Source organism: Bipolaris zeicola (genome assembly GCF_000523435.1).
Source record: "Bipolaris zeicola 26-R-13 unplaced genomic scaffold scaffold_90, whole genome shotgun sequence".
NCBI lineage: Eukaryota > Fungi > Ascomycota > Dothideomycetes > Pleosporales > Pleosporaceae > Bipolaris > Bipolaris zeicola.
This window is the reverse complement of record NW_006912139.1, coordinates 88,506-100,919: the sequence shown is the minus strand read 5'-3', so window position 1 is coordinate 100,919 and position 12,414 is coordinate 88,506. Positions and strand designations below refer to the sequence as shown.

The 12,414-nt window shown below is 50.1% G+C and overlaps 7 protein-coding genes across 7 annotated transcripts; 4 read left to right on the top strand and 3 right to left on the bottom strand.

The window, feature by feature from the left end:
• Positions 1–365: 365 nt before the first annotated feature.
• On the bottom strand, positions 366–1,230 carry COCCADRAFT_98146 (carbohydrate esterase family 12 protein; the record flags this gene model as incomplete). Its single annotated transcript, XM_007714851.1, has 2 exons — positions 366–1,027; positions 1,089–1,230. The coding sequence occupies 2 exons, from the start codon at positions 1,228–1,230 to the stop codon at positions 366–368; spliced, it is 804 nt and encodes a 267-aa protein (XP_007713041.1).
• A 181-nt stretch (positions 1,231–1,411) lies between these two features.
• Positions 1,412–1,561, bottom strand: COCCADRAFT_98073 (uncharacterized protein; the record flags this gene model as incomplete). The annotated part of the gene is made up of 1 exon (XM_007714850.1): positions 1,412–1,561. A coding segment is annotated over one exon (150 nt), but the record flags the coding sequence as incomplete, so codon positions are not given.
• A 7,067-nt stretch (positions 1,562–8,628) lies between these two features.
• COCCADRAFT_98086 (uncharacterized protein) lies at positions 8,629–10,198 on the bottom strand (the record flags this gene model as incomplete). Its single annotated transcript, XM_007714849.1, has 2 exons — positions 8,629–9,621; positions 9,674–10,198. 2 exons carry the CDS (start codon positions 10,196–10,198, stop codon positions 8,629–8,631), a joined length of 1,518 nt encoding a protein of 505 aa, XP_007713039.1.
• Positions 10,199–10,542: 344 nt separating this feature from the next.
• On the top strand, positions 10,543–11,229 carry COCCADRAFT_26874 (uncharacterized protein; the record flags this gene model as incomplete). Its single annotated transcript, XM_007714828.1, has 1 exon — positions 10,543–11,229. One exon carries the CDS (start codon positions 10,543–10,545, stop codon positions 11,227–11,229), a length of 687 nt encoding a protein of 228 aa, XP_007713018.1.
• Positions 11,230–11,332: 103 nt separating this feature from the next.
• On the top strand, positions 11,333–11,488 carry COCCADRAFT_98111 (uncharacterized protein; the record flags this gene model as incomplete). Its single annotated transcript, XM_007714848.1, has 1 exon — positions 11,333–11,488. A coding segment is annotated over one exon (156 nt), but the record flags the coding sequence as incomplete, so codon positions are not given.
• A 200-nt stretch (positions 11,489–11,688) lies between these two features.
• Positions 11,689–11,937, top strand: COCCADRAFT_98088 (uncharacterized protein; the record flags this gene model as incomplete). The annotated part of the gene is made up of 1 exon (XM_007714847.1): positions 11,689–11,937. A coding segment is annotated over one exon (249 nt), but the record flags the coding sequence as incomplete, so codon positions are not given.
• Positions 11,938–12,178: 241 nt separating this feature from the next.
• COCCADRAFT_98109 (uncharacterized protein) lies at positions 12,179–12,370 on the top strand (the record flags this gene model as incomplete). The annotated part of the gene is made up of 1 exon (XM_007714846.1): positions 12,179–12,370. One exon carries the CDS (start codon positions 12,179–12,181, stop codon positions 12,368–12,370), a length of 192 nt encoding a protein of 63 aa, XP_007713036.1.
• Between the last annotated feature and the right edge of the window lie 44 nt (positions 12,371–12,414).

Sequence of the window (12,414 nt, the reverse complement as noted above, 5' to 3'; positions counted from 1 at the left end):
CATTGTGGTGGTTGTGTAGAGCGCTGGGTCAGGTTTGGTGGGGCGGCCAGCTTACTGGTGTGGCCAGCTTACTGGTGGAGTACGTTATACATGGCTTTGGTGCTTACAAGCAGATCAAACTTGAACTAGCAACCCATGCACTATACTACGAAGATTGGCACCAGCAACAAGGCGGACATGCAGACCGTATGGTATGTACAATTTCCAACACGCAGACATGTCTTTAGAGCCTTGCTAAATGTTCATCATACAGAGTGGCATTTCTAGCTGTAGGAGAAACTACAGCCAGCATCGTATAAACCACCCGATCAAAGTATATACACCGAAACCCTCCCTTCCTCCGTCTCCCTTCCTACATAAGGAATTTACAAGCAAGTCCCCGGGATCGAAGCCGTAGCATTCCTAATGGAACCCTGGAAGAAGCCTCCCCCAGCACACTGCACCGCCTTGAAGAACGCCTTGGCCACAGCATCCGCACCCTTTGCATTCGTATGCGTATGGTCTCCAGCCACAAACAACGCATCCGTGCCCGCCTTGCCGAGCCCCTTGTACATATTCGCCGTATACTTTCCATGATCCACAAACATGGCATTGCTCCCCAACGCCTTTGCCACATCCCTCGCATAACCCACAAACCGTCCTCCATCCGTATACTGAAAGCTACCCGTCTCCCACGGATTATTCGGCGTCTGCGAACTTACAATTACCTTGGCTCCCTTTGCAATAAACTTCTTGCCCGCCTCCGTCAAGTACCAATTGTACGTTCGCACCTGGACTTTTTGGCCGTTGTAGGTGGAATTGCAGATTTCATTTCCGGTACCCGGGCATACGGAGCGCCCGTTGTCGGAGCTGCCTAGACCGCCGCCGTCGTTGTGCCCGAATTCCATGGTTACGATGTCGCCGGGTTTGAGCAGGTTGGCGATTTCGTCGAAGCGGCCTTCGACGGTGTAGGAACGGGAGGAGCGGCCGCCGATGGCTTTGTTGACAGAGGGGATGGTTAGGCTGTAGGATGTGAAGGCGCCCCAGCCTATTTGTCTTGGGGTTAGGGATATGTTATGGGATGGAGGAAGGGAGAGGAAAAGACGTACCGGTTATGACGTTGTTTCCGTTCGCCATTGTCGAGTCGCCGGCGAAATACGCAGTTGGGGCGAGACTGTCGAGCGTGTTGCTTGGAGCAGCTGCGACGGTTGCGACGAGCGCGAGGGTGGAGATGAGAGTTGGTGTGTACATTTTTCCCTTTTTCTTCCTTTTCTACTAATATCCCTTCCTTGATTGTTTTTCTCTTTCTCTTCAGAACCCTCAGGTATGTACAGTCGAAGGCTACCCAAGGAAGGAAAAACGGCTGCGTGCTACTACGGGAACGGGGTCGTTTTATATATACATATCCATACGTGCACCTCAACACCCCCTCTCATCTAATATATACTGTACCTGTGAAACAGCGCAAGGATGGACGTAGCGCCACCGCTTCCCGCCCATCGTCTCTCCAATTCTTCCGTGCAAATGACCGACGGTCTGGTATCGACCTAGTCACGTATATTAACCATCGGCCGCCACACACCCATACCTAACCTCCACACGGTCCCCTCCTGCTTACATCGGTTACCCACCGGAGAATCACTCTAGGTCTGAAACGCACCAGCGAGTGTGCTAAGCTTTTTTTACTTAAACTCTTTTTCCGCTCTTGTAGTGCCACCCATGTCCCACTTGTTGCAATTCCACCGCTAGGAAGGCTGCGACGGGAGCGAGGTTGGCAAGGGATAACTAGGCCCCGCCGCTTATCACTGGGGGAATTCTCCGAGGGTATGGACAGGTTGCGTGGTATTGCGGCATTACTACCGACCCTGAGAATGTTGCGGGCCGTGCGAGTGCGGCTCAGCTGAGATTCTTCTCTTGTATGGTCCTGCATTGGGGATTTGCTACATCGTTGCATGTTGCACTGTTTGAATACTTCGTTGATTGTTTTGCGACTGATGGTTGCATTGCGGAGATACTTTGCCCTTTTGCCCGTCTCGCTTGCGCTAGTGTATGGCGGGGCATCTCCACCCGAGGGATGGCACAATCCACTTTATGTATATATGTGTATGCATTTCGGTTTGCTGGATGTTTCTTGTGCTTGGAAACATGTGGTCATGCTTTGCTTGTGCGGGGAAATGGTCGGATTTGGAGGGATTTGCGAGGGAAACGAAATAGTACCGGTAAGGTTAAGGGTGTTTCGCATGGCTTTGTTCGGTAGTGAGACAGGTGTGATTGTAACAAGGGATAGGGAGCTATATTCGGTTGTTTCGCCGCTAAGTTGTTGCTGCTGTTGCGCTGTAGTAAACTTTAATGCAGCCGCTGAGCGTTGGACGGGTGGGTAGGGTGACAGGCAGGCCTGATGTTCATCAGTGCGCTTTTGAGTTTCTACGAGGGGCATGTCACTGCTAGGGACATCTCGCTTGCGAGCCACCAAGTCTGAGCTGACTCTGCTTACCTATATTCTTAAGACCCTGGGATTTTTGTTTATCGTCTTCGGTACACTGTCTTACATGTTTATGCAGTAGAACTGGAAAGCGGTGAAAGCTGCAAAATGAACGAGAAGAACGGTAAATTGAGAAGTTGAGCGAGCCCCGATCAGCTAACAGCTATTCAGGGGTTACGAGTATTGTGTGATTATATGTTGTATCTTGGCTGACTGGTGTATAAACAGTGACCAACTGCTAGACAACTGTTTAAGGTGATTGACACGTAGCTATAGTCTGATCAGATATTGAAGTGACTGACGTGAGAACATGTCAGATTGACCAACTCGAATCAATGCTTATGGAATACGGTAAGGCGATAAATAGGTACCCTGTATCTCGTCCCAAGAAAAGCACCATCTCCGAGTAACATCAATTCATTTGATATACCCCCTAGTTCTTTGGTGCGTCTGTCGTACCTTGAGGTCTCAAGAAGAATGCCTCTCGATAATATCTTGCTTCTTCAATGCTTTCCAAAATATCTTGTCGAGCTTCATGCAGCATCTTTTTTCTTGGAATCTTCGCCAGTGTCTCTTTCGGGGCCCATCTGCGTGCAGCTTCCTTGATGCTACTAACATCCAGAATTCGGTAGTGAAGGTGATTGACTATAATGTGATACGGCTGCTTAACAAGAAAACTCTTATCGGCATGCACAGAGTTTCCCGCGAGGAGAGCTGTCCGACGCTCAGGTACATATTTCTTGATGTAGCTGAGTAGACCCTCAGCAGCTTCTTCCGCAGTGGTGGTAGAGTCAATGCAGGCCTGCGTCAGCCCTGAATCCCTGTGATGGCTGGTACACCATTCTCCCATACGGTCAAGCTGCTCCTTGTCGTGATGAATGATTGCTTCAAAGCCTGTGTCATCCAAGATATTAAGGTCCGCATCAGTGACAAATGCGGCAAATGACATGATGGTGTCATTGTCTGTGTCCAGGCCGGTCATCTAGCGGAGTCAATGAAAATGATTCGAAAATCTCATCGTAAGCATACCTCACAGTCTATCCAGACCAGAGGAGCTTTCGATACTGAAGCCATTGCGATGTGTGCGTGTGCGCTTGAGATGGTTGATGGAGGGGGAAGTAATAGAATGAACAAATTGGGATAGTGGCTTGGCACAGTTAATGGGCAGTCGCGTCGCGTGCACGGTGGCCGTTAGCGCGTCGCTCCTGCGCTCTACCTGTTGTCCCGCCATTCAAACACGCCCGCAAACCCATCCCATACCCAATTCCTTCTCTTCGCTTGTTTGCTCACATACTTAATCGTTGTAATAAATCATGCCGCGAGCAGCCAAGAAGACGGGCGCTGCCCTCTTGGCAGAATTGCGGGCCAATCGTGCCGCTGGCAAGACGCGCATGTCCACATATGAGGTTGCCGAAGAAGAGCAATTATACGACGAGGTCGACGAAGAGGGGTACAAGAAGATTGTTCGGGGTAGATTGGATGAGGACGACTTTGTGGTTGGCGACGAGGGCGAGGGATATGTCGATGACGGCAGAGAAGAGTGGGACGATGATCAGGGTCGATACCGCTATGCTGGGACTGAGAGCGAGGGAGAAGACGACCGACCCGCCAAGGGGAAAGCAGGTATACTTTGACACACGCCGGCTTTCTTGCAGAACTAACACGCAGTAGCCAAGCGTAAACGTGAAGAGGATGAAGAAAAGCGGAAGAAGATTGACAATGGCATCAGCAAGTACTTCAGCGCAAAGAATGCTGCCATGGCACCAAAATCCAAAGTAAAACACCCATGCACATTGTATACCTTTTCGAGGACTGACATCCCCAGCCTGTTGCTACTGCCGCAGACAAAGACTTTATGGATGATCTGCTGGGTGAAATAGATACGAACCCTACCCTTACCTCTACGATCCGAACACGACCCATCAAAACCGAAGCAAGGCGCAAAACTCGCGTATTGTCACCTCCGATATCTGAGAGTCGCCCAGCAGCGACGAAGCGACGGACGAATGACTCGGACAGTCACATACCAGGTACACCGCCAGCAGAGGCTGCAGAGGCAGATGATGACGGCCTTCCAATATTCGACGATGACATTCCTATGAGCGACCCTCCACTGCAATCATCCCCCGTCGCAAAGGCTGTCGAGCGGAGAACGCAGCCTGGGGTCAAGATCGAGGAAGAAGAAGAAGATCTCATGGAGATCTCCGAGCCTACAGGTCAGCTTGGTGCCCCTGTTGCCAGTGTCAACATGGCCGGCCGGCGGCCGATAGCAAAGATCAAGCAGGAAGACATTCCTACTCCTGCTGGCTCTTCGCCTGCTAAGCCTTCTGCAACGAACATCGATGCTTCTTCTTGGAATGACGTCACAAGTAACCTCAATGTTATGAGCAGTCCTGCTCCACAGACTGCAGGAGCCGGCAAATTGCAGCCACAGGATGCTCTAGAAGATGATGGTAGCTTGCGCATGTTCTGGATTGACTACACTGAGTTAAATGGCAGCTTGTGCTTGTTCGGCAAAGTCAAAGACCGCAAGTCAGGCAACTATGTCAGTTGCTTCCTGAAAGTCGACAACATCCTACGAAAGCTGTATTTCTTGCCTCGGGAATACCGTCAAGTCAGAGGGGTGACTACTGATGAAGAGGTTGGGCTGAGTGACGTTTCAGACGAGGTGGATTCGATTATGAGCAAGCATCGGGTGAACCTACACAAGATCAAACCATGCACAAGAAAGTACGCTTTCGAGTTGGCTGACATCCCTAAAGAGGCGGATTACCTCAAACTTCTTTACGGCTACGATAAGATGCCCCTGTCTACTGACTTGACAGGAGAGACATTCTCACACGTCTTTGGAACCAACACATCCCTTTTTGAGCAGTTCGTTCTGTGGAAGAACATCATGGGACCATGCTGGCTAAAGATTGATGCGCCAGACTTCGGCCCAGTTGCGAATGCTTCCTGGTGCAAGCTCGAAGCTCAAGTTGTCAAACCCAACAACATTACGGTCTTGAGTGCTTCGGACAACCTCGATGCGCCTCCCATGACACTCATGAGTCTTTCCCTTCGAACCACGTTCAATGCCAAGGATAACAAGCAGGAGATCCTTATGGCCAGCGCTATGATCTACGACAGCTTCTCGTTGACCGACACCACGCCCGTGGACCAGATGCAATGCAAAAGCTTCACCATCATGCGACCGAACGGACCTGCTTTCCCCATTGGCTTTCAGGGTGAAGTCGAGAAGATTAAGGGCAACATGTACCTGAAGAAGACTGAGCAAGAACTTCTTAGTCTTTTGATGGCCATGTTCCAACGGCACGACCCCGATGTCCTTGTTGGTCACCGTTTGGATGATGTGGATTACAGTGTCCTGCTCAATCGTCTGCGCGAGAAGAAAACACCAGGATGGCACCGCATTGGGCGCCTCAAGAGGAGTGACTGGCCCAAGACCATGGGTAAAGGTGGAGGCAGCTTCTTTGCTGAGAAGCAGTTAGCTTCTGGCCGCTTGCTGTGTGATTTGGCCAATGACATGGGAAAGTCTCTTATGCCTAAGTGCCAATCGTGGAGTCTGGAAGAGATGTGTCAGCTTGGTCTCAACAAGAAACGTGAAGAGCTCGATAACGAGGCCGCTCTGAAGACTTGGGCAACAACAAAAGATGGTCTTCTGAACTATGTGAAGCACTGCCAGGCTGATGCCTACTTCATCGCTGCCATAGCGATCAAGGTGCAGATGCTTCCCCTCTCCAAGGTCCTCACCAACTTGGCTGGTAATTCTTGGGCTCGAACACTAAGTGGAACTCGCGCCGAACGCAACGAGTACATTTTGCTCCACGAGTTTTACAGAAACAAGTATATCTGCCCGGACAAGCAGTGGGGCAAGAACAAAGTCAAGGTAGAGGACGAGGCTGCCGAGGGAGAAGAAGGTGCAGACGCCAAGAAGAAGGACAAGTTCAAAGGTGGTCTCGTCTTCGAGCCTGAAAAAGGTCTGTATGACAAGTTCATCCTGGTCATGGACTTCAACTCCCTTTACCCCAGTATTATTCAGGAGTACAACATTTGCTTCACGACAGTTGAGCGGTCTGATATATCGGAAGATGATGACAAGGTACCCGAAGTTCCTTCAGATCAAGATCAAGGTATCTTACCGCGCCTTATTGCTACGCTTGTCTCTCGGCGTCGGGAGGTGAAGAAGCTTATGAAGGCCAAGGATGCCACTCCGGACCAGCTGGCCACTTGGGATATCAAGCAAATGGCCCTGAAGCTCACCGCCAACTCTATGTACGGATGTTTGGGTTACACCAAGTCTCGTTTCTACGCCCGGCCGCTTGCAATGCTCACCACATACAAAGGTCGAGAGATTTTGCGAAAGACCAAGGAAATGGCTGAGGAGAAGGCGCTTCGAGTCATTTACGGTGATACCGACTCTGTAATGATCAATACCAATGTCGACAACATCCAGGATGCGATCAAACTGGGTAATGAGTTCAAGAAAGAGATCAACGACAGTTACAGGCTATTGGAGATTGACATCGACAACGTCTTCCGCCGAATTTTGCTACATGCAAAGAAGAAGTATGCTGCTATCAACATGGTGCCTGTGGATGGCAAGTACATCGAGAAACTGGAAGTTAAGGGTCTCGACATGAGGCGCAGAGAATACTGCGCTCTCTCCAAGGAAACATCGACGTGAGCTTTAGTAGTCATCATTGATTTCTGTGCATAGCTAACAGATCATAGGGAGCTACTCAACTTCCTTCTTAGTGGTGAGGACCCTGAAGTAGTTGTCGAGAAGATTCACAATCACCTCCGAGAGCTCAGCAAGCAAATGCGCGAGTATGCTATTCCGGCTCGGAAGTATACCATCTACACCCAGCTCGGAAAGAACCCGAAGGAGTATCCCAACGGCAACTCCATGCCCTCGGTGCAAGTTGCTTTGCGCCTCATGGCCAAGGGTAAACACGTCAAGGCAAAGGATGTCATGAGCTTTATCATTACCGGAGAGTCTTCTGGATCTGCTGAGAATGCAGCCAAAAACGCCTACCCGGTCGATGAAGTCCTGAAGCCTGACAGCGGACTGAAACCAGATATCGACTACTACCTCCACAAACAGATTCTGCCGCCGGTGGAGCGTCTTTGCGCGCCCATTAGCGGAACAAACATCACGCTTCTTGCTGCCTGTCTTGGACTTGATACCTCTAAATATCGTGTTAGCACGGTTTCTGGGGGCGCGCAACAAGAGACTGAGATTCACCCTCTGGAGTCACAGATCCCAGACTCGGTACGCTTCCAATCCTGCTCGCCACTTTGGCTACGTTGTCGGACATGTACAACTGTCTTCCCTTTCCAGGGACTTTCCCCGACTTCACCAACTACAGCGTCGTTACAAACAATCTCACACAGTGGAGTTCAGTGCCCTGCTGAAGGTTGCGGCATGACCTTGCAAAACATCAGTGTCGTAGCACAGCTGGAGTCTGCAATTCGCCAGGTCGTTGCCTCTTACTACGCGGGATACGTACTCTGCGATGATCCACAATGTTCAAATCGCACACGCAGTATCTCCGTTTATGGACACCGCTGCTTGGGTCCCAAGGGTCTCGCTCGTGACTGCTTGGGCAAGATGACGTACGAGATCAAAGAACGCGACGTGTGGAATCAGCTTCTATACTATCAGTCTCTGTTCGACGTTGATCGTGCGGGCAAGATGGATGGCGGCATCAAATCAGAAGATATGGAGAGAAGAGAAAAGATCAAAGTGTTGGCGGAAGTTAACAGGGAAAGATTTGATACGCTGAAGAGTGTTGTTGAGAAATGGTTGGAAAAGAATGGAAGGCAATGGGTACAGATGGATAGCTTGTTTTCCTTTGTGCCCAAGGCATGATGAACAGGTTTGATGTATGCTTGGGATACCAACAGCTGTTTTCATAAGTATTATAGATGATGAGGTCTGCATACGGTAGGATGTCAGCATGTCACGATTTCGCTCAGTTGCATAGTGTAGCACTTTTTTGAATCAACGAATTCTGCAATCATGTCGTTCAAATCTTTTTGCTTTCTTGATCTGGGTGTATGTGCACATGTCTGGGGATAATGATATTAAAAATTATGTGGCTCGTTTATTGTTGACGAGTAAATACTGTCCAAGCGAGCCTCTCCCTCAAGAATAATTGCCTTTATACAGTAGCGATGCCTCTGGGAACAGCATCGTTGCACGAGAGAGTCCTACCCCCGCTTTTCAAAGCCATTTGACAAGCCTCGTGGAAGATGGTGATGAAGCGGTGGATGTCGTGGAAGGAGTTGTACAGTGGTGCTGGCGCAACCCTCAGCACGTCAGGCTTGCGTTCGTCCACTACTACACCGCGTTCCTCAATGTAGTGCTGAACCTTGTCCAATAAACCTGGGTTGAGAAGCACGCTGAGTTGTGCGCCGCGCTCCATGGGATTCGCAGGTGTGATAATCTTGTACGGTGGTTCGCCATTTGGATACTTGAGTAGCCGGGCCTCGAGGTACGCGGTCAGCCTGAGACTGCGTTCTCGTAGAGCTTCCATGTCAGTGAGCGCGAAGACGTCTAAACTCGCCATTACGGAGGTCATGTCGAGTGCGCTTGGGTTGCTGAGTTGGAAGCCGCTAGCGCCGGTGATAGGGACGAATTGGTTGTCCATGCGAAATCTGCTGCTCTTGTCGCTTCCCCACCAGCCACTCAAGCGCGGGCGGTATGATAGTTGAGCGCTATTTTCTGATGCGTTGCCTGTGCCGTTTGTTCGGGGTGTGGGGGTTCTTTCTACCTTGCCGTGTCTCTCGTGGACGAAAAGTCCGCCAATGGTGCCTGGGCCGCCATTCATGTATTTGTAGTTACACCACGCTGCAAAGTCAACGTTCCAGTCGTGTAGCTTCAATGGTACATTTCCTATTGCATGCGCCAAGTCCCAGCCTACTGTTATGCCCAATGATCGACAGTGACGCGTTATCAGCTCGATGTCGAAGAATTGACCGGAGTAGAATTGGATGCCGGGTAGAAGAACGAGGGCAGTACTTGGGGCGTGGTGTGAAATCACGGAGAGGATGTGCTCGTTCGAGAGGTAGGGCGACGAGGGAGATGGTGGATCGATGGTGATCAAAGCGGAGGGATCAAGGTTGTGGTGTGCGATTTGCGAGAGAGCAGCATACTATCGGGTTGTCAGTCACTGGTGCATACTGAATTGTGATTGAGTACCATACATGGTCGCTAGGGAATGCCTTGCCCTCGATAATGATCTTCCATCTGTCCTTGGTCGGACGGTAAAAACTAGCCATCAAAAGGTGCAGGTTCGCAGTCAATGTCTCCATGACGACGACTTCACTGGGATGCGCCCCGACAATTTTTGCTGCCTGGTTTTTGACTGCATCGTCAATGTGTAGCCATGGCGGAAGGCCTCCTTCGTAATTGGTAAAATGTCCAAAGACGCCTTTTGAAGCCCAAGTGTCAAGATAACGATTGATATATTCTTTTGTTCTTCGCGGTTGAAGCCCAAGAGAGTTTCCGCAAAAGTATATGGATTCCTCGTTGTCGTCCGATCGCATACTTGCATTTTTTTCTTTCCGCTGGAATCCATAATTGCGGTTCCTCAGATCGCCCTTGGTGGGTATGACGAACTCATTCCTCAGCTTACTCAATCCGTCCTTTTCATCTTCGCGTCGCGCAAACTGTTCGGCGCGAAGTTCGGGTTCCGGTATCGCTAGGTAAGGGTTGTGACCGTAAGGCATTGTCGCGAGGGACAAAGAAGGCAGCGTCAGCGCTATGCTGAGTCACGGTGCATGAGGTACCAAGGTTACAGATCAGAGCGTCTGCTGAATGGGATTATTTAAGTAAGCATCAGGCGCGATAAGTAAATAGCTCGAACGGGTAGGGCTGTAACAACCCGGTGGCTCACCCGATGGATGGTGGCGGTGGCACAAGGTGGGGGTAGTTTCATGACTAAGCGGTCCAGAACCGCGAGGCAGTAATCAGCGTTGATTGGTGCTGGGAATTGTGACATCCCTAGGTATGACCTCAGATCTTCGATCTCTCCACCTCGGGCATCTTCTCGGACTACTTCGGTATCGCAACAATGGCATCTCCATCTACCATGTGTGTATCATGCTGGCGCGCAGCGAGACGGACTATTACACCGAAAGTAACTGCACCCACAACAGTCCTATCACAATCTGTGAGGCCGCATAGCAGAATCGCGGCCTCGCGCGCCACTCCGCAGTCGCTATATCTCGACTTCCTTACACCTTCCGCCCTACCATGCAAAGCCTCAAGACGTATCCCAGCACACAATTCAGCGTTTATCCAGCCACCAAGCATATCACGACGAGCTCTCGCCACATCATCTGATGCCTCGACCGCAAAACCTGCCCATGTAATCCAGAATCCACGAGCTGACGACTCGGGCAACCCAATGTTGATTTCCATTGCACCACGTGCATCGAACCGCCTTTATAAGATATCAACAGGCGATAACAATCCAAACCTTGCGCTGCGCGTGACAATTGAGAGCGGTGGCTGCCATGGTTTCCAATATCTTATGGACCTAACGGACTTATCCAAGAATCCACCTACCGAGGAAGATACTGTATTCGAAGGGGAGAAGGGAGAGAAGGTTGTCATCGATGAGTCCAGCCTGGAATTGCTGAATGGGAGCACAGTGGATTACACAATGGAATTGATAGGCAGCCAGTTCAAGATAACAGGCATACCGGGGGCAACGAGTAGTTGTGGCTGTGGGACGAGCTTTGATATTAAGATATGAACACATGTGGGAAGGTTTCTTCTGTTACGCGCTTCGGCCGAACATTTAGCTGATCATGGCCAGTTTCCATTGTTATTACCATTAGTGGGCAGACGAGCAGCTGTGTACAAGCTTTTGTTCTGTAACCACTCGCAGCTTTCCCTGGTTACCCTTCAAAGTACGGCCGTCAAGCCCTATCTCAACTCCCCTGTTCTCAGACCCTCTCAACAATTGTGCACGCTTGACGATCTTTTGGGCCGCTCTGACGGCTGGAACTTAAATTGAAACATGCTGTGACCCCTTTCTTTTGTTTTTATTGAGCGATTAATCTGAGTTTTGACCCTTGTATCCAAGCTCGGTGTCTCCACTCTCACATGATATGGGTTTCTGGCCCGTTTTCTATTCGTGCACCAAAACTCGGAATACTTCGCCGGCTCAAGCTAATGCAGATCGACACGGGTTTTATATCCATGCGCAATCAGCACGAGGAGCAGATGTCAGTCAGAAGTGCGCGTTCAGTATCAGAACCTCAGAATCATGTGCACTACCACACGTTACTACAAAACTGAGTATTACGAAAAGGGGTGTGAACCACGAAAGCAACGACGTAATAACAAAAGAAACCCTGGTTCTAAGAGATATTCTCCGCCAACTGGTGCTTATGCAAGGGGCAAGTCCTTCAGCATGGAAACAATGGTTTACTCGGCCACTTTGGCGTGGAGTTGGTAGGCTGAGAGGCATTCACGGCCCTCTGATATTCAAAAAAGGAAGCCATGAAAAATTGGCTGATTTTCAGATGAACCCAGATTTTCGGTTGCGCATTGGCTCCTGGGAACCCTAAACTTTCCGGAGAGTGAGTACTTATAATGATTCCGGAAGCATTTAGCCGCACTGTCGAGCGAACCTGCTCTTCAGATGTATACACAGTGGGCCAACCCCAGAGCAACTCATCATTACGTTGACACAAAGTATGAACGGTATGATGACCAGTTTTGCTATATTCATTATTCATTGTGAAATTCTAATTCCGCTGAGCATCGGACTTAAACTGGATGCAGGTATTGAGCGCATGCAGGTTGCGGACTCGAAAAGTAATGTACCGACCGGCAGGGTGCATATTGCATACGGGAAGGGGTGGTACGGGCCGGGTCCTGTAGCTTAACGGACAGCAGCGTCCTAAACCCCTTCTCGAATGTTCACAGCCTA